The sequence below is a fragment of the Didymosphaeria variabile genome, assembly GCF_027946475.1.
Source record: "Didymosphaeria variabile strain IMI 356815 chromosome Unknown scaffold_6, whole genome shotgun sequence".
NCBI classification, from domain to species: Eukaryota; Fungi; Ascomycota; class Dothideomycetes; order Pleosporales; family Didymosphaeriaceae; genus Didymosphaeria; species Didymosphaeria variabile.
This window is the reverse complement of record NW_026611625.1, coordinates 399,533-419,632: the sequence shown is the minus strand read 5'-3', so window position 1 is coordinate 419,632 and position 20,100 is coordinate 399,533. Positions and strand designations below refer to the sequence as shown.

Genomic DNA, 20,100 nt, shown 5'->3' with positions numbered 1-20,100 from the left:
CAACGCAAACTCTGCGGCGAAGCTTCCCTACGTGCACGCAGTGTGTCTTGAGGCTCTACGTGTATATGCACCGTTACCTCTGGGACTGCCCAGGACAGTCCCGGCGCGGGGCGACAGAATTGCTGGCGAATTTGTTCCAGAAGGGGTCAGTTGTGAGTCGAGGTTCCTCTTAATTCAGCTAACTCTTCCCTAGACCACGGTATACGTAAGTCCTTTTGCAGCCAGCATGAGCTCTACAAATTTCGATGACCCATGGGCATTCCGGCCAGAGCGATGGTTGCACGCAACTGAGAGCGATATCACCAATGCAAGCCAACCGTTCTCAATAGGCACTCGTGCATGCTTGGGACGATCGTGAGTCTTCCAGATTTTGCTGCAAAGTCCTAGGTATGGCGACCGCTAACGTTTCGCTCAAGCCTTGCCTGGATGGAACTGCACACATGTCTAGCGAAGATGTACTATCGATATGACTTTGAACTCATCAGCAACGACGTGGACTGGCAGAGAGACTCAGAGATGCATTTGCTTTGGAAGAAGCCAGATCTGATGGTTCGTGTCCACGCGAGACGTATGTAGTTCTAGATGGACTAAATACACAACTTGCACTCTGTCATGAAATAGAAAATGGGAGGCTCTTAAGCGTATGTATAGTTGTGTCTGGCTTGCAACGATGGCGAACTTCAGCACGCGTCTACTTCCCTCGCGTGCGCCCTCACCTAGAGAAACCCTCGCTTCCAAAGAATATCAAGTAAAACACTAATTTGAGAACCTCACCTCAGCATCCGCGACAGTATTATTATTTGCATCTTTCTTGATTCTATATCGTACTTGTGCTTTACCACGTCTTGTATATGAACGATTTGAATACTGCCGCCATCGGCCGTCTTTTGTGATAATCAATGCATCGCTGAATGATTTGCATATTTTTCATAATCTCAACCAGGTCCCACCACACTTTTGCATGAGCCCGAGTAGATTCAGCCTCGAACCTCAAAGCACGACGGCCCTTAAGCTACCAATGGTTGCAATTATCTTGATTATATTTTACATATCGTATCTATACATATGAAAATTATAGCTCTACTGTGTTTACACATTCCATACAATGTCTATTAATCCGTCGCACCCCACCTCTCCCATTCGCTCATGATCTTCTTCGCCAACCTCTGATGCACAACACTCTTCGGATGCATCGCCTTATACAACCCGTTCTTCGTCATGAAACTCAAGCTCCTCCCCGCTATATCAGGATACTTCTCCCCATCGACACCAACATCGACAGGATCGTCGCTGCCCGCCTGCGCCACGGCCTGCGCCCACGCGCAGTCCCATAGATCGGAGAAGTAACCGCTCCACGACTCGCACTCGGAGCCTGCGGCGTCGCGCTTCGTAAGGTCGGCTTTGACGCCGTCGGTGTCACGTGGGTTCAGCTCGTGTCCTGTCTCGGTGATGTCGTCGGCGTACGGCACGAAGAAGTAGACGTCTTCGAGGTCGAGCAGTTTGCCGTCGGAGCCTTTGTCGCAGAAGCGGCGGCCGTCGAAGAGGGGATCCATGTCGACGAATTTGACGCGCTTGAAGGGGTAGTCGGCTTGGACTTCTTCAATTGCCAACTGGATTTGCTTGTTCATAGCCTGGACGGCGCGGTTGAGCTCGAGGCGGATGGAGCGGGTCAGGTAGGGGACGTGCTTGTTGAGGACGTTATCGGACTCGACCACAGAGATGGTCTGCTTGTCGCAGTTCTCATCATCGGGCCCGAAACCAGATTGGTCTTCGTCGTTGAAGAAGGAGGCGTAGCCAGTTACGACGAGCGTGAAGTACTGGTAATCGACGGCGTCGAGCACGGCGCGGTAAGTTTCGACCAGCTTGGGGCGCATGTCTACGACGGCTAGTTCGGCGTCGGCCATGTATTGGTCACACGAATTCATTCCGAAAAACAGGCAGCGGATAGCGACTTCTGCAAACATGGCATCGTTTCCTCCGATGGACAGTGTTGCCATGCCGAGCTGAGAGCCGCCAATCTGGTCCTTGAGGATAGATATCTGGGACGGACGGCTATGGGAGCCATCTGTCAGCACATTCTCGATCTTGTCGCCTGTGCAAGCAAGGAAGTCGAAATTCTTGTCGCCCAGGTTGGTGGTCCAGAAATTGTGGCCGTAGGCATTGACAGTCGTGAAGCACTGGTAATCCGCCTGTGCGTCCCACTTGTTTTCGGCCTGGCTACCTGCACCAATGCCTGCGGCGTAGCTGTCACCCAGTGAGACGAATGTTGGGAAATGTGGGAGATTGGAGTAGACACCCCCAACGTCCGGTGGGGGAGCAGATCCTCCGTTGCCATCGCCAAAGCCACCATCACCTCCTCCTCCGCCTCCAGACGAAGGTGGCACGGGGAGGTTGGGATCTTTGACGGGATCATCGTCATCTTGGCTTCCGCCCACCGAGCAGTCGTTGAACCAGGTCCAGGCCTCGTTCGTCTGAGGATTAACTTGGACCATGTCGGCTACGCCCAGCCCGCCCAGGTTCGGGAAGTGAAGGTTTGGGCCGTAGCCGGGCCCTAGATAGCGCTTGCCGACACCGTTCCAGAATATGGCGCTGCCCGAAGCCTCCTGAAAGCCAGCCTATATTTAAGAAAAGAGTCAGCGACGCCCGAGTCATAGCGGGCAAGACATAGAGAGGATCTTACGTTGAGGTTTACAGACGTATCGCCAGTGAACTTTTCAATGAACAAAAAGTCGTCCAGGCCGTCACCATCGACATCCGCCCATCGCAGGTTTGCCCGGTCCTTGCCTTCGGTCCTCTTGACCTGGCCCAAGGTCTTCATGCCGTCATTTGCGGTGTTAAGCCATCCGTCGGCACGGCCATCGGGCTCGATGCACAGGTAGTCGATACGCTTGTCGTCGTCGAGGTGGGCGAAGCGGACGCCGAGATCGTAAAGTCCCGGACCCCAACCCTGAGTGCACGAGACACCACTAGACATCTGGCCCATAGCGGTGAAAGAGTAGCCTCTGGCGGAGGACCAGTCATTACGCCACACCTCCACAGCGCCGTTGTCACGGTTGACGCTGAGGACATCGCATTTGCCGTCGCCGTCCCAATCGCCGAGGTGAATGCTCTTGCGGTCGCGATACGTTTGCAGAACCTCACCCATCACATTCCACAGTGGCGTCGAGTCCCACTGGCCGTTGCGGTGCATGTTCTCGTAGATCGAGATCTCACCTGTGCTCTTGACCCATACCATATCGTCGGCGCCCAGTCCGCGCATGTCGCAGAATCGCGTACCATCGCCTTTAAGCTTGGTGCCGCCCTTGCCTGTATTCTCCCAGATCTTGATGCGGTCAAAGAACCTGCCTCCGGTTTCATCGCGATAGACGTACACATAGTCAGCCCGATTGCTACCATAGATTCGGGAGAAGCGGATTCGATCCCTCGCGCCGGCGACGCCCATGCCTCCGTGGCCCGACTGTGCTTTGATCCAGGTTGGGATCAGGTTCTTGCTCATGCCGCGCTGGTTGATGTAGATAACGGTCGATCCATCGTCGTTAACGTACACCCAGTCGGCGCGGAAATCACCATTGATGTCGACGAGGCGTACTCCAGCAATGTCACCCATCTGACACGCACGTGTTTAGTTAGCAATCTGAAATCTTCGCATTTGCATCCAGAATCAGACTCAGAGAAGTATCTGCACCTTGAGCAAAAAGAACCACTCACCCCTTTTCCAGTAAAAACAATCTGGCCACCAGGGCCCATCTCCTGCCAGTATTCCGGATCGCCGCCTATGCCACCGTTGCGCCAGCAGCGTACATCACCATTGGCACCCACAACACAGTAGTCAATACGACCATCGCCGTCGATGTCGCCCAGTCTCACGTTAGCCTGCGAGTAGCCACTAGGCACGGAGAAGACGAGGCCGATATAGGTGAAGAGGGGCGATATGCCACCATTGTTGATGGAGACATACATGTTGCCCTCGGCGCCAATGCAGATGAAGTCGTCGAGTCCATCGCCATTCACATCGCCCCAATGCACCCCCTTGGCTTTGCAATCATTCTGCACGTTGATGGTCCCTCCGCTGGTGAAGTCACCGTTGCCTTGATTGAGACTCATCTCGAAGAAGCGGAGACTGCCGTCGGTGCCGACGATCTGGCGGACGTGCTCGTCGATGGCCATCTCGCGGTAGCCGCCGTGGACGTTGACGAGCTGGGCGAAGAATCTGTGCTGGTGCGAGTCCTCATCATCAGAGCCAAACGCGAGTGTGTTGAAGATGCCACGCGAGCTGCTGGCATGGATATAGGGACCATCATCGAGCCCGGAGCCGGCCTGCGTTTTAACCACACCGCGCTCATTGCCTGAGCCGAATGCCTTGAGGCAGGAGTTGCCGCCTATATCATCGTACGGTGTGGTTGCCGGCCTGGTGACGACATTACGTGACAGGGCTGCGTATATGGCGCGCTCCCAGATAGCCGCCATCTTGCGATAGCCCTCCTGGGTGGGATGCGTCTTGTCGGTCAGATCGGCTTGAGTAAGCCAGCCCGTGTTCATATCGGCCAGCAGCACATGCTCGTCGTTCATGAATTTGACGAGATCGCGATACCGCTGATTGAGCGTCGTCACACGTGCATTGGCATCGGGCCACATGTGCGGAACCAGCGTGGACACGATGACGGTGACGCCGGGGATCTTGCTCCGCAGCTTGTCGACGAGGGTCTTCATGCGCTCGTGAGCCGTTTCGAACTCGATATTGCGCTCACAGTCGTTGGTGCCAGCGTTGACGAGCACAATGTTGGGCAGGAAGGGGATGGAGAGATCTGCGGCGGCGATGACCTCGGAGATGAGGAAGCCTGAGGTGCCCTCGTGGTTGTCGTCGTGCATGAGGCCGTCGTGCTTGGTGCCGACCATGTTGACGGGCCAGCCGGTGAAGCGGAGGGCATCGCGCAGCGGCTTGCGGTAGCCATTACCACCGTAGGGCTCAGACGTAAGGCCCTTTGTGATGGAGGCGCCGAGGGGCAGGATGCGGAGGAAGAAAGGGTCATCGGGCGGCGTGACAGGATCTGCGCCGTCTCCGCCCCCATCGCCGCCCCCACCGTTCCACTCGGGCGGAACCTCGTTGTCGCCCTGGTCTTCGATGCCGTTGAAAAAACCGCCGATCGGGCACGTGTCGGCCCGTCCGCTTAACGCCCGGAGCACGGCGAGGTTGGCAGGCGTCGGCACCGCGTTGGCGCCGGCAAGGAGCGCCAGAGCGGCGCCAGCATGCAAGCTGAGCCGCATAGTCAGCCTTGCAAGAGTCGAAAGCTCGGGATCAGGAAAGAGTGTAGTAGCTTGCAGAGCACAGCATATGGTTTGGCATCAGACAAAAAGAGTGACTGTCAGATCGGTAGGCGATGGGTCCAGGAGTCTTTAAACCTCTCCCGATATATCTGGCGACTGCGAAGGTCCTCAGCCGAGTAGCCCGCGCAGGAGCAGGAGAGACTTGGGCCCTGATGGCCGTCTCCACCTGGGCCACAAGGGTGGCACGGTGTAGGAATGGCCGTACTCTCTCCTCGCATAGTAGTCCCGCGCTAAAATAGCTGGCTTCCTGCTTGGCTTCAACGGTTTATTTGTAGCGTCCAGTAGTACAATGTCCGATCTACTTCTTTCAGCAATCTGCCACTCTCGTCTCACGACATGCTCCCATACCATTCCCCTAGGATGATGCCGCTTGCCAGCTGTGCCTGTCTAGGCGCCCTTCCTAGCGAGCTCATCTGCGAGATTCTGGCCCGCATTGACTCCGTAGCATCGCTTTACTCGGTGCTAACAGCGTGGCCCAGGGCCAACCTCGTCTTCTCGTCCTCTATCGGACCAGTCCTGCTCGCCCGGACCCTTGAGGAATCGCTCCCTGGACAGTTGGTGTCGCTAGTCTCCGCGACTGCCCGCGTCATGCTGCAAACCGAGCCTGTTCTGAGCCCCGAGGCTGTTCGAGATGGCTACTTCCGCCCCCCAAAGGGCCGACATGTCGGCCGGGCCCAGCCCATACCGCAGCCGTCACCGCCAGCGGCAGACACTCCAGCGGCAGATGCTGGTCTACCCTTCATCTTGGGAAACAACGGACAGGCCGCTCGCCGTCTCCTCGGCCAGGTTGTGCGCATCGCACGCGCCGCAACCGCATGTCTCGAGCATTACAGCACGCAATGTCGCCTCATCACACCGCAGCACCTCGTACGCCCTCGGCGAAACCTCTACCGCCATGGCGACTCCCGTCGCCCGCCCTGGCGCGAGACTGCCGCCGGTCGTCCCTACGTCCCACCCGAGTTTCATTGCTGCTCGTGGCAAGAAGGCCAGCGCGCAATGCGCGGTCTCTGGCGGCTGCGCTTGGCCGAAGCGCTCGCTCAAAGCGCAGCGGAGCGCAACGTGAGCTTGGACCTGTTCTTCTTCGCTGACTCGGAACCGTGGGGCGAGCAGGATGAGCTACTAACGGCCGCCGAGTATCTGGGCTACAGCCAAAACGCGCCCCTGAATCCCATCCGACCAAAGGACGACATCTGGTGTTGGCCCGTGGCTGTGGTAAAGGCGTCCACGGCTACCGCCTCGCTACCCTGGGAGACGCTGCTGTCGCCGCTGCACGAGGTAGACACCCGATCGCGTGGGACGCTCCGTCTAGCCACGGCAGGGTGGCAGCATTGGGTCAGGCTCGCATCACATCCGGCGTCGCCTGTTCGCGGCGTGCCTTTTTGGCCATTTCGTCACCTCGGCTTTGCGCTTTGGGACAGAGAGAAGCTCGAAACGATGCAGCTGGTGCCGCTCGAGGTCAAAGCGACGCAAGGCGGTGACAGGGGCGTCGCCTCGCAGGCGGAATGGTTCTTTACCTGGCGCAGCCTCGTGCCTGCAGGCCTGCGCACTGAGATAGAAGAACGTCTTGATCGAGACCTCGAGGGCTGCGGGCAGGACGTACGAGATTGATGGGATTGGCTAGCGTATCTATCTATGGAAAAGTCTCCGGTTGGCCATGTAATAAAACCTACCAAGCCCTGTTCTCCAAATGTGTCCAAGTACCCTCCTCCATGCTTGGATCATCGCATCACCGAGTCACCGATCTTACTTGGCCGGTATACCAGGGTATGTACGGTGCCACTACGGAAGGCTGTCACTGGTGGTTCTCGCGCGAGAACAGGGAGCACAGACGCCACTACTGCTCGTACATTTCCTAACTCTACCACTATTGTCGGCGCCAAGACCAGATTAACTCGTTTCGTTTCTACTACCTAGAGGATAGATAGAATGTGGGGATCAAAGTGCCAAGACCCGTTGCCAAAGGATTCAATTAGGCGATGCCGACAATCCTGGTAACATCGAACGTGCCATGCTAGTGAACTACTGTTTACGCTAGAGCATCCTTTTCATTCACCGAGTCAATTCACGCGGTTCAAGGACTCCATTTCGCGGAGTCAACATCATGGTACAGGCAAGAAGCCGAAGTGCCAACAATTAGCCTACTCCACTACGAGGAGCCTTACCAACAATTAGATCACATCAGTAAGAAATGGGACCATCGCCTGTTCGAAATCGAGTGCAATTTCCTGGAATCGACGTCCTTATGAGCGTCGTTTTCCCGTCGTGTTCTCTCTGTGGATGAGCATCTACTCCGGTCACTCTTTTGTCCCACTGCTCTCCTAGCCCCCAACGCTCTTTAACACAGTCACTCGTTTTACAGTACCTTCTTAATCGCAATCATGCTGCGAGCTACTACCAGCGTTCAACGCTGGATAATGGCGTTTCTTGCTTTCCTACTCGTATCTACCGGGTGCGCCCGCAGTGTCCCCCTGCAGTCTCTGTCTGGACTCGATGATGGTGCTCTGGCGACGGGCAACGCAAGTCTCGTCAAACGCCAAAACGACAATTTGGTGGTGGATTGGGCGGATAGAGGCCCTTTGCTGAATAAGGGAAATGGATTTGTATGTTTGTTTTTCTACCACGCCCCCTCATCTTAAGACGATCTTCGTGTAAGAGCTTGTCGTTTTAAAAAAAAAATCTCCACGCACTGCACATCCCTTAACCTCCTCTTCGCGCAAACACTTACCCTCTCGTCTTTCCCACCAGGTCTGCGCCTTCTCCCAAACCAACTACCAAATCTGGGCCGCAAACAACAACCAGAATCCCCAGAGCATATGGACCCAGTACGACGACCTTGCCGCCCAAGGCTGGGACGACGATATGTACATCAGCGGCGCCGGCGACGAAGACGACGACGCGGACAACGAACCGGCGTACGGCACCGACATCGACGACGCGCTGGAAGGTCTCGGCAGCGATCCTGAAAACTGGGGCAAGATCTCGGCGTTGCATGCTAATAACTGGGTTTGGAATGACGTGGAGTACGAGGCGACTGGGGCGGATTACCAGCAGGTTGTGTACCCTGTTGGGGGAAGTACGTACCATCTCATACCAACCATGTCCTTCTCCCTCCCTCCCTACCTAAACTAGAAATCCTTAGTGCGTGTCCTTCTGGCAACTAACACCCCACAGTCCTCGCCGCCGACGTAAACTTCTCCCCCGCCGCCGCAAGCTACGGCACGCGCCCACCCCTAGAGCGCTGGTCCGACGTCGCCTACCTCCAATGGGAAGCCATGTGCGCGCAATTCTCTCGCAGCGTGCGCGACCTCTCCGCCATCCTCCGCGTGCACGTTGTAAACAAGCAGTCCGCTGCATGGATCATCGCCAGCGTCAAGAACTACGACAGCCGCATGGGGAACGCGCCCCGCGCGCGGATGCCGACGTGGGCGAATCGCATTACGTTTGGTATTGAAACGGAGGAGGCAAGGGTACTGCTTGGTACGCCGAATGGGAGTGGGGGTGCGTTCTTGCTGAATACGCATAAGGATCAGCTGGGGCTTAAGAGGATTAGTGAGGTTGTTGTGTGGGATTATGAGGGGTCGGTTATTGATGGGCCGAGGGAGAGTATGGGGCTTTGTATGGCGTTTATAGTTGAGGATGTTTAGCTGGTGGTTGCGTAAGATTTGGAGCACGCGAGATGGGATTCTTCGATGGAGAATAAAAGATGCTCGTAATCTATAATACTTTGGAAGGAGACGGTCTGAGGCGAGGCTCGCCGTGAGGAAGTGCAGGTTGACAGACAGACACGACATGGAGAAAGGATTTGAAAAAGGGGCTATCTTCCATCATCCAACTTCGTGAAGATCTTTCCGTCATGACTTCGCTACAACAAGCCAAATTGAGAGAGAAGACAATTGAAGTTGTATCTTGGACCACAATGTTCACTTCCCCCGCTTGTATTCCTGTTCGCTAATATCGATAAATGAAAATTTATGAATGTGGGCATGAGTCTAGTCCAAAGACGCGACTCGTCAATTTTCCAAAGACGCCCCTGTGGTTGTCAGCATGGAACACAATATTGGATCTGTCCACGACCTAACAATAGTAAAGGGTAAAAGTACCAAATGTAGAACACTAAGAATATATTCATAACTCATAACTAATAACACGTATTCGAAAGATACTCTCCAAATCATACCCCGTACAAGCCAGCCGTACAGATACAAAAATGCCACCCAGAACCCAAATGCAAGAAAAGCAGCGACCGTGGTATATCGCACCCTAAACTCCATTCAATGAAGACCCATCCTTATATGCCCAGCCCGTACTTAAAGTGCAAATGAAAACGCAACACGCCCAAGAGACAACACCAAGCATAGATACGCTAAGCCACTATCCTCTTCAAACCTCCAAAGAACCCCTTAATACCATTATCGTCTTTCTTCTTGCTGCTCCTGCTCCGTTCCGTCTCGCTGCGTCGCGGTCTCGCACGCTCTTCGCCTGCTCCCCTGGTCCGCGGTCTATCGCTTTCCGTCCGTTTGCTTGAAGGTCTTTCTTTTTCGGTGGTGGACATGCGTCGACTCTTAGGACGCGCATCCTCAACGATGGAAACGCGTCGGGTAGTTCGCCGACGTTCCCGATGATCACCGGAAGATGTCGATGCGACGCCAACAACGGCCGCGGAGTCGTCGAGGAATGGAGATCTTGGACGATCTTCCACATCTTCGTGAGGTTGGGGAGGTGCCATTGCCTCTGCTGGCTCAGGTAGCGGGGCATCGTCGACAGTTGCATTCAGTGAGATGCCTCCATCACGAGCACCCGACATTTCTGGCTTGTATCCTTTGGCCTTGCGCCGCTCCTCCTTTCGAGCACGATACTCGGCTTCCTCTTCCGCGGAGTTGAACCGGCGGTGCGCGTGTGAATGGCGACGACTGCGATGCGGCCGCTCCGCCCTTTCGCGACTCTCATTGGAGGAATGTTGGCTGCTGGCTCGACCCTCCTTCTCCTTTCGCAAGGCCTCCACAGGGCTTGGTGGTGACTCTGCAGGGTCGGTACGAACGCGAGCTACAGGTTTGATTGACTTGGCGTTAGGCACGACGGGTTCTGTTTTCGATCGACCAAAGAGTCCCCCAAGCAAACTGTTTCTACGTGGGGGAGGTGGTGCGTCTCGGCGGCGGTCGCTCGTGTGCTTACGCGTAGCCGCACGTGGAGTGACAGGGGATTCTGGAACAGGCTCCTCTTCCTCTTCAGCAGCACGGCGAGCCGCGTCGCGAGGTTCGGGTTCCAGGACCTCGGCTTTTTTAGGCGTCAACTTCTCCTTTTCGCGACGTTGGCGGCGCAGCCTTCGGTCTTCTTCTTCCTGTTCGGCCTTTTCACGCTCCAAGCGCCTGGCTTCTTTCTCAGCCTCATGCCTTTGCCGCCGCTTCTCGTGTCTATTTCGTCTTTCTTCTTCTTCCCTTGCATGCCTTTCTCCAGCTTCTCTTGCAAGCCGTTCCTCCTGCTCTTTACGCATTTGCTCTTCCTCCGCTCGTCTGGCCCGACGCTCCTCACGACGCTTCTGTCTTCGTTCTTCGTCTTCTTGTTCCTTTCTAGCCGCCTCCTCTTGGGCTAGTCTTTCTTTCTCTGCACGTCGGGCTTCACGACGCTGCTTTCGCTCAGCTTCAGCTTCGGCCTCCTCGACGGCGCGACGCTTGCTTTCTCTATCGTCGCCCCTGTCGCGGTGATGTCTGTGTGACTTGTGCTCGCGATGTGATCTTTCCTTGCTACTGCTGCTCCCTTTCTCGGCTTCTCGCATCTTCTCCTTGTGCCTGCCGTGCTCACGGTCAGTCATGCTATCTCTTCGCTTGTTCTTGGCAGATGCAGCGAGCTTAGTAGCAGCCAACAAAGCTATAGGATTGAGCGTGGGACGTTCACTAGCGCTAACGTTGCTCTCGCGTCTGCGATGTGAGTGTTTGCTGTCACGGTGTGCGTGAGAGTGTCGACGCCTATGTTTTTCTCTCGGTGTTGTGTCCGGTGTGGGCCCGTCAACCACGGCTGACTCGTTCGGCGGCGTTCGCGGTTGCGTATCGTCAAGTGGACCCGTTGAATCCAGTAGTTCCTTGGTTGTGGGCAGACCTGTGTCTTGAGTACTTTCAGGCTCCTCAACTGCTTCAGGTTGCTCCAGAGATCGTTCTGCGGGGGCATCCTCCGCCATGGGCTCAACATGGGGAGGATCTTCAGTCACCGATTGCGTTGCAGGTTCCTGTACTTGTTCGACAGGTGCTTCCTCGCTGATATCAAGTGCAGGAGTGTTGGACTGCTGTTGCGGGTCCGGCTCCCCTGCGACACTTTCTTTGGCTTGTTCTTGAACTGCTACCGCTCCTTCTTCCGCGGTTCCTGCAACCTTAGGATCAGTTCCTTCAGTGACCTTCTCAGCTTCCTTCTCGTTGGAGTTATCTCCTACATCTACAGCAGCCATTATGATGGATGAGTCTTCAAGTTCCGCGGGAGGTGTAGTGGGTTGAACCTCATCCATTTCTTCATCGAGTGGGGTGTGTGAAGCATTTTCGGATTCATTGTTTGCGACTTCTTGAGTTTGGTCGCCTGCATCAGCATATACCGGGTCTGGCGGGGGATCGGTAGCTCCATTGCTGTTGCCTTCGACCTCCTGCTGATCCGTGTTGTCGGGTGCTTTTTCTGTAGGCGCTGAAGATTCCGGATCGCCAGAAGGCTCTGTAGTAGCATTGTCAAGCGGCAACTCGGTCTTCTCGGACAACGCCTCCCCAGCAGTACCCTCGGCAGCGGTAGGTTCTGTGCTTGCTTCTGCCTCAGCTGGCGGTGCATTTTCCTCAGCAGCGCAATCCTGTGATCCGGCTTTGCTTGGCTGTGCGTCTACGGGGCTTGGCTCTTGTTGTTCGGATCCAGCCTGCTCAATAGGCGGTTCTTCTTGTTGCTCTGACGTAGGTTGAGCACTGTCGGGCTCCAAATTACCAGCATCAGCTTCACCTGGCTGCTCTGCCTGCCCACTGGGACGTTCCTCTTGCGATTCAACTTCACCTGTGCTTTCCGCTACGGGCTCGCCAGATTCATTCTGCTCTTTGGCTGCTGCTTCGCCGTCGTTGGCTGGCAAGTCTGCAGTAGCATCCGGCGAGTTGATTTCCTGCTCCTGTGTAGTACTGGGTTCCGCCGAAGGCTGCTGATCCTCAGGAACGATGGCTTCCTCCACCTCTTCATTGGTTTCTTGTTCTGGGGTGGGCTCGCTCTCCTTGGGACCATCTGAAGCGGGATCCTTCTCATCACTAGCTTCTTCGGAATCAGGTTGGGTATGAGTGTCAGTTTCGGTATCTTGAGACGCTGGCTCGACCACCGTATCCTCTGCGATTTGCGCGACCTCGGTCCCTTCCATGGCCGTCTCTCCGATCACCAGTGGCTCGGTTTGCTGTGCAGCAGACGAAGCATCACCAGCGTCGGTCTCATCTTGAGGACCCTGTTCCAGGGCGGGAGCGGGCGCTGGAGACGCCTCCGTCGTGACTTCATCTACTTCAACCGGCAGAGAGGGATCGTCGCTCGTTTGCGCCTCTGTTTCTGCTGTAGAGCCTTCTGGAGAAGGAGGATCGACAATCAATGCTGCATCCTTTGAGTCCACATGCCGTTCGTCGGGGATCGACCTGTCGACATCTGCTATACCGTCAGTTCAGCTCACCAATAGTCCCAACCCGAAAATCAACACAAGTATATGTACAAAGGGAAAACTTTCTTACCTGAACTCTCTTGCAAATCCTCAGTCACATGAGCCTCGACAGGCTCTTGCAAAACCGTAGGATCGTCAACGGTCGTGACAGGATCGCTAAGATGCTCAGAGTTGGTGTCCGGGTCCATCTCATCGGCCGCGTCAGTATTCGCATCGTTACTTATCTCATTGTTGTCACCCTCTGGAGCCGCTGCGGCAGGTACTTCAGGTTGCGACGATTCGGAATCCGAGGATGGAACATGACTCTGCCCGGGGCCGTTGCCCGCCGGCTCATCTACGACGTCGCTCACGTTGCCGCCAGTGGCGAGCGCAGGTGTCTCAAGGGTCTTTTCCGGCTCTTCACTCGCAGCTATCGGGCTCGATTCCTCCTGCACTGAATCGTCATTTGCGGGTGCGTCGGAGGGGACCTGCAGATCGGACACAACGGCGCTATCCTCTTCTTGGACAGCTATAGACGCATCAGTATTCGACCCATGGCTGGAATCCACAGCAGCTTCAGCATGCTTGCTAGCCTCTTCCTGGGCGACCGGTGTATTCTCGGCTTCAGCGGTTATTCCGGTGGCTGAGAGTTCGCTATCGCTGCCAGGAATTGTGGTAGTGGTCGTCTCCTCCCCGCCATCACCACCACTGTCTTGCTCGCCTCGTTCAATTTGAGCGTCCTCGGGCTCAGTTGCGCTGCTATCATCATGAGGAGCTGTTTGGGTCGCGAGCACAGTAATTGGCACATCATCTGTAGCTTCTTTGTCGTCTTCTTTGACGGGGTCAACCTGCTCTTCGGGGTTGCTGTCTTTCGCTTCCTTGTCCTCGGAAGCATTATCTTTCGTCTCATCTCCATTCGCAACGATCATTGTTTCACTGGGAATTTCAGGCTGATCAGCATCTAGTGTACCATCACCAGCTGAATCGTCATGAGGAACGTCCGTCTGCTTTTGACCCTCATCAGGCTGATCAGAGTCCGTTGAAACATCAGTAGTGGGCATGTCCGTGGTCACTTTTGGATCCGAGGAGTCCCGTGTAAAGTCGGTCTCTACAAGTGGTGCTTCAGTTTTATCCTCTTCAGCATTGGAATCGTCCGTTGCATGTTTGTCAATCGACTGTTCGATAGGCGCCTGGCTCACTTCAGACGGAGGCATGGTGCTGTCACCAGAATCGACCGTATCCTTGGATTCAACTATGTCAGGGGAGGTCATCGTCGAAAGCTGGTCTTTCTCGTCTGGTTGATATTCGGCATCGACGTGATCAGCCACATCTACAATTCCAGTCTCGGCTTCTTGAGCGTCATTGGCACACACAGATTCCTCGTTACCACCGTCAGCATCACTAGCAAGAGTGGTCGCGTCGGTAGAGTCTTCTTGAATGCCCTCGCTTGAACCTTCGCCCTGGACGGCCTCCGGTTCGCTTGTAGAAGAATCCAGGTCTTTTTCCTCGTCATCCTGCCTTGATGCCTCGGAATGCGCCTTCATGATTTTCTCGACTATAGCAACATCGAGGGGATTTGGTTCGCTGTCTACAACAGGTTCATGGTCCGTTACTAGGTGATCTTGTACTGCAGGCTGGTCTTCTGTCGTGGTTTGTTCCGGGAGCACAGGCTCGCTCTCGCTACAAATTTCTGATGCAGCTTCCTCTGAAGCATGTTTCTCATCGGAAAGTTCGCTTCCCACAACAGACGCATCGTTTGCTGGGAGCTCGTCCCCTGTTGAAGGCTCCAGATCAACCGATTCAACTGCAGGCGCAGTATCTGTATCAACTACGAGAACACTGACTTCTTCCGATGGAGGTACACTTGCTGCAGTCTGCTCGGTATCGGTAATGGGCTGGCTCTCATTGGGGGATTCATCTTCAACTGCTGATTCGGACTCGGTCGAGATCTGACTGCCCGGTGGCAAATCATCGGCGGCGGAAGAAGCTTCCATCACGACCGGATTTTCGCTTGGGCCAGCGGCACTGTCTCCAGAGTCTTCCTCGTTGTCCTGCTCCACCGTGACTGGTGATTCTGCGTCAACAGCAGGCTGCGCACCCTTTTCGTCCTCATGTGAGGATTCTGTAGTCGTAGGTGAAGGGTCCTTTGACCGGGTGTCCTCGTCAGGTACGTGTTGTTCTGCAGCTGACTCATCGTCAGCGGCGGGGGTGGTCTCACCGTTCTTGTCGTCGTCAGAACTTTGTTCTCGCGTGGCGTCCATGACCTCAGAACCCGCTTGAGTGACAACCTCTGCTTCGACGCTTGCGTCGTTACAACTTGAAGCCTGTGAATCCTCGTTTCCGGACTCACTTGGAGAAGATTTTGATGCTTCGGCACCCAGTTGCTCGGTCACATCATGGATAGGCTCCTCGGGTGTCTCTGGACCTTCAACAATGGATTGAACTGGCGTGTCGCTCGTCACCTCCGGTTCAGTCTCAAGGGTTTCTGGTTCCGAGCTAACTTGTGCTTCCTCTGAAGGGATTCCGCTTGCGCCTTCGGCTTGATCTGGAGGCGTTGGCTGCTGCCGTGCATCAGGCTCTACAACTGCTTTGTCTTCGGATTCAGAGCCAGCCGGTTCTTCAGGCTGGCTTTCTGCGGACTCGACCTCTATCGGCTGACTTTGTTGAGGTTCGCGCTCTTGAAGCGTTGTTACCTCAGATCGGTCTTCTGCAGCCTGAGTTTCTGTAGCATCGCTATCACCAGAAAGATCTTCTTCAGGAGTGCCTTCTTCAGATGGTTTCAAAGTTGTATCAGGGTCGGACTGGCTCTCTTCAGCCAGGGGGAGGTCAGATGATTGGCCATCAGGTAGGCTTTCTTCGGGTGGAATGTCTGGTGGTGCGTCCTGCTCTCCACTTGCATCAGCCTCTGTCGCTACACTGCCTCCTATAGGAGCTTCGTCTTCTACAGGTGCATCGTCTTCTGTAGGTGCATTGTCTTCTGGAGGTGCATTCTCTTCTGCAGGTGGGTTTGCTTCTGAAGGGGTATCGTCCTCGGTCACTACACTGCCTTCTGCAGGTGCATCGGTCTCAATCGCTACACTACCTTCCACAGGTACATCATCTTCTGCAGGCGTGCTTTCTTCTGATGTTGGGCTTTCTGACGGCGGCGAGCTTTCTTCTGTAGGCCGGCTTTCTTCAGCAGGCGAGCTCTCTTCCGTAGGCGGGCTTTCTTCTACCGACGTAGTACTTTCGGTAGGCGTGCTCTCTTCTGTAGGCGAACTCTCTTCTGAAGATGGGCTGACTTCTACGGGGGCGTCGTTCTCTGTAGGTAAATCGTCTTCTGTAGATGCGTCTTCTGTAGGTTGGCTTTCTTCTACAGGCGGACTTTCGTCTGTAGATGGGCTAGGTTCTGCAGGCGGGCTGGGTTCTGTAGGCGGGTTGTCTTCTACAGGTACGGTTACGGTGGCTCCTTCATCGGCAGTAACACCGTCGTCTGCAATATCCTGATCAACAGGCGCACTCTCTTCTACAGAAGCAACCTCCTCTGCTGGGGCGCTTTCTTCTGCTGGGGCGCTGTCCTCTGCGGAAGCAGTCTCCTCTATAGAAGCACTTTCCTCTGCCGGAGTGCTGTCTTGCGCAGAAGCACCTTCCTCTGCTGGTGCACTCTCCTCTGCTGGTGCACTCTCCTCTGCTGGTGCACTCTCCTCTGCTGGTGCACTCTCCTCTGCTGGTGCACTCTCCTCTGCTGGTGCACTCTCCTCTGCTGGTGCACTCTCCTCTGCTGGTGCACTCTCCTCTGCTGGTGCACTCTCCTCTGCTGGTGCACTCTCCTCTGCTGGTGCACTCTCCTCTGCTGGTGCACTCTCCTCTGCTGGTGCACTCTCCTCTGCTGGTGCACTCTCCTCTGCTGGTGCACTCTCCTCTGCTGGTGCACTCTCCTCTGCTGGTGCACTCTCCTCTGCTGGTGCACTCTCCTCTGCTGGTGCACTCTCCTCTGCTGGTGCACTCTCCTCTGCTGGTGCACTCTCCTCTGCTGGTGCACTCTCCTCTGCTGGTGCACTCTCCTCTGCTGGTGCACTCTCCTCTGCTGGTGCACTCTCCTCTGCTGGTGCACTCTCCTCTGCTGGTGCACTCTCCTCTGCTGGTGCACTCTCCTCTGCTGGTGCACTCTCCTCTGCTGGTGCACTCTCCTCTACCGGAGTGCTCTCTTCTGCAGGGACACTCTCCTCTTCTGGAGCGCTCGCTTCTGCAAGTGCAGTCTCCTCTCCAGGTGTGCTTTCATCTGCAGCTACAACCTCCTCTGCAATCGGCTCTTCTTCTGCTATTGAGCCTGCTTCTGCAGGTTGGCTGCTTTCTTCCGGCGGGCTTGTTTCCGGCAGACTTTGCTCCGCAGCCTCGGTGCTTTCCTCGGGTTTCTCTTGAGCAGGTGGATCAGTGGTAGCTTCTTCCTGCGGGTCCGTTGCTTGTTGAGAATCCTCGGGCGACGGCGTTGCAGCTGAGTCAGCCACGGAGCTATCCTGTGCCTCAACCTTTTCGTCTCCGTCATCCGCAAGACTGCCCTCAGTGTGAGAAGCATCGCTGCTCTTCCTGGTTTTCTTGCCCTTGGACTTCTTTTCCTTGTCGTCGTGCTTCTTCTTCTTTCGTTCGTCTGCTTTGCTGGGCTTCTTCTTCGAAGACGGTGGCGCTGGCAGCTCCTTTGCAACAGGCTTCTTGTCATCTTTAGGGGCACTTGACGACTCCTTTTTCTTGGTGTCCTTCAGAGTTTTCTTCTTGTCCTCTTTGGCAGGTTTCTTCTCCTCCTTTGGCGACGCCGGTCGGACTGGAACGGGATCTCTGATGCGCACGAAACCAGTGGCCTTGCCCTTGCCAATCTTCTTGGCAATACCCTTCTTCTTGCTACCAATGCTAACGGCGTCTGGGTCTTTAACGTCAGGGGAGAAGTGAACGGACTTTGTACTTGGGGACATCGGGGGCTCTTGAGCAGCCTGCTCACACTCACCACTCTTTTCGGCAGGCTCTTGGGCTGTGTCGATGGGGGGGACTTGGACGACTTGATCGGATTCATTGATCGTTTTGGTTTCCTCTTGAGCGGCAGGCGTAGGTTCGGAAGGCTCAGATGGTGGTGGCGGATTATCATCGGATGGTGCATCCACCTTGGGACTTGCATCGTCGGCCGGACTAGGCTCGTCTGCAGTTGGTGGTGAGGCTTCAACGGAGACAGGCGGCGTCACATCCTCGGCCTCCTTCGCCGGAACAGCCTCTCCAGGCGGTTCGACCTTTACATCATCGGGTTTGGCATCCCCAGCAACATTGTCTTCTCCAGGACTTGATGCCGCTTCCGGTGGCGCCGGTTGTGCGGCGGTCTCTTCTGTACTTGCACTTTGTTCAGGTGCCGGGTCAGCTGGTGGATCGGAAGCCGGTGGTTGCTCTGCTGATTGATCCGCTGGAGCATCCTCTTGTGCGGGTGTCGGTTCGGGTGCTGTAGGAGGTGGTGGTGGCTCGGAAGCTTCTATCAAGGTATTATCAAGGGGTACACCGGATTGTCCTTCCTACTGTCAGTGTATCACGAAATGTGCGCCGCAACACCACTACATACCCTCTTCGGAATCATCGTCATCGCTATCTTCTCCAACGACCTGTTCGACGCCCGGATGATAGAATATGGGAGCGGGTGGAAGCACTACACGCCGAAACACCGGCTGCTGGGCGGGTGCGGCATAGATGTTCTTCCCGGCATTGGGGCCTGTGGTGTAGGGATTCGCCCATGGCGAGTACGATATAGTGGCAAACTGGCGCATTGTTGGACAGAAAGCTGGATCGCGCTGCGTAGGCGTCCAAAGATGTAATAACTCGTGCTACTAGCTAGCTATACTGTATGGCTTTTCCGAGCCATTGCGGGTGTAATCGACGGGACAAGAAGCGCAATGGCGACATAAAACGTGGGAAGCGGGATCTGGGTGTGGGGAAGCGAATGGGAGACGACTCAGGGAAAAGCATGTGTATGGAGGCTGTCGTGGCTCAATGGGGCGACAGATGAATAGCCTGTAACGTGGGAGTGAGAGAATTGCAGACCGATAGCCACGCAGACAGATTCGCACAGGTATGCAAGGTCGGCCCAAGCCTCACGCAGGTAGTCGAAACCGTTCGGAAGCCTCACGCTGGCAGTCCCGTGACCGCACACAGGATCGAATTTGGGACGATGCTTGGCCCATTGCCATTGGAGCCACGTCAAGACGACTCGGTCGTGCTCGCGATGAGAGAATTGGAAACCCGGGAAGTGGGTGTCTGGCGTGCATGGCCTGAGGCCATTGGCCGTGTCCCACGCTGTGTGTTAGCTGCATGGCACCGGCTTCTCGTTGGCCGTGATGCAGCGTTCGTGGTCACCTCCCAACGGCCCGCGAACGAGGGACCGCGGTCGACAGCGGGCGGCGGCGTGCGCCATCCTGGCACGGTCGGGCTGGCAGGAAGGTCGGCAATGCAGGGGCATGCGTCTAGAAAGATGAATAAATTGGGCGCTGAGCAGGTGGGTGAGGTGGTGAGTGTGACGTGGCGTGGGGCGAGCGAAGGCACTGAAGGACCCTCGCTTGCGCCTTCCTTGACCGGTGCTCTGCAAATGAAGCTCATTTTCTCCTCTCAAGCTGCGCAACGTAGGACGAACGGAAGCCGGACACCTGCGCTGCACCCTCGAAGCTTCGCGTACGACAGAAGGCCGCCATGGTTAGTCGATGGGCGTTGCTACCGGTCGCGCCGCACCCACCCGCAGTCCCCGGCCCCTGCAAGTGACGTGCATCCAGTAATCGGGGTGCCGCTGCAATCGCAGCGGCTATCGAGTTTATCGTCGATACGGCCGACGACGAATACCGTTCGCCAACGTGTTCCAACCTCAGTGCCTGACGCTTAAGGCGGGTGTCGCAGTGTGGCTGGTCATCCCAGCAGTTGGCGCAGTAACCCAGCAAATGGCATCCGGTGAGACCTCCTCATTGCTGCCCTCGGTGACATTTCCCCGCGTTCTAGATAAGTATACAAGGCGAATCATGTCCATGTCATCTTTCGTACAAGAAGTGCGTCCCGGATTGAGCTCGGGACTCGCCGAGCAGACGCTCATCCGAATCGAGCAGAGCCGACATGTCACGTCGACATCGCCATCGCAGCGATAACTGCAGGGCGGC

At 55.7% G+C, this 20,100-nt stretch overlaps 4 protein-coding genes across 4 annotated transcripts; 2 read left to right on the top strand and 2 right to left on the bottom strand.

Moving 5' to 3' along the window:
• Window positions 1-1,112: 1,112 nt before the first annotated feature.
• On the bottom strand, window positions 1,113-5,265 carry agn1 (Glucan endo-1,3-alpha-glucosidase agn1; the record flags this gene model as incomplete). The annotated part of the gene is made up of 3 exons (XM_056216830.1): window positions 1,113-2,615; window positions 2,681-3,607; window positions 3,709-5,265. 3 exons carry the CDS (start codon window positions 5,263-5,265, stop codon window positions 1,113-1,115), a joined length of 3,987 nt encoding a protein of 1,328 aa, XP_056068386.1.
• A 420-nt stretch (window positions 5,266-5,685) lies between these two features.
• Window positions 5,686-6,933, top strand: N0V89_008070 (uncharacterized protein; the record flags this gene model as incomplete). The annotated part of the gene is made up of 1 exon (XM_056216829.1): window positions 5,686-6,933. One exon carries the CDS (start codon window positions 5,686-5,688, stop codon window positions 6,931-6,933), a length of 1,248 nt encoding a protein of 415 aa, XP_056068385.1.
• Window positions 6,934-7,703: 770 nt separating this feature from the next.
• On the top strand, window positions 7,704-8,969 carry N0V89_008069 (uncharacterized protein; the record flags this gene model as incomplete). The annotated part of the gene is made up of 3 exons (XM_056216828.1): window positions 7,704-7,925; window positions 8,071-8,398; window positions 8,497-8,969. The coding sequence occupies 3 exons, from the start codon at window positions 7,704-7,706 to the stop codon at window positions 8,967-8,969; spliced, it is 1,023 nt and encodes a 340-aa protein (XP_056068384.1).
• Window positions 8,970-9,688: 719 nt separating this feature from the next.
• On the bottom strand, window positions 9,689-18,729 carry N0V89_008068 (uncharacterized protein; the record flags this gene model as incomplete). The annotated part of the gene is made up of 3 exons (XM_056216827.1): window positions 9,689-12,960; window positions 13,044-18,476; window positions 18,528-18,729. 3 exons carry the CDS (start codon window positions 18,727-18,729, stop codon window positions 9,689-9,691), a joined length of 8,907 nt encoding a protein of 2,968 aa, XP_056068383.1.
• Between the last annotated feature and the right edge of the window lie 1,371 nt (window positions 18,730-20,100).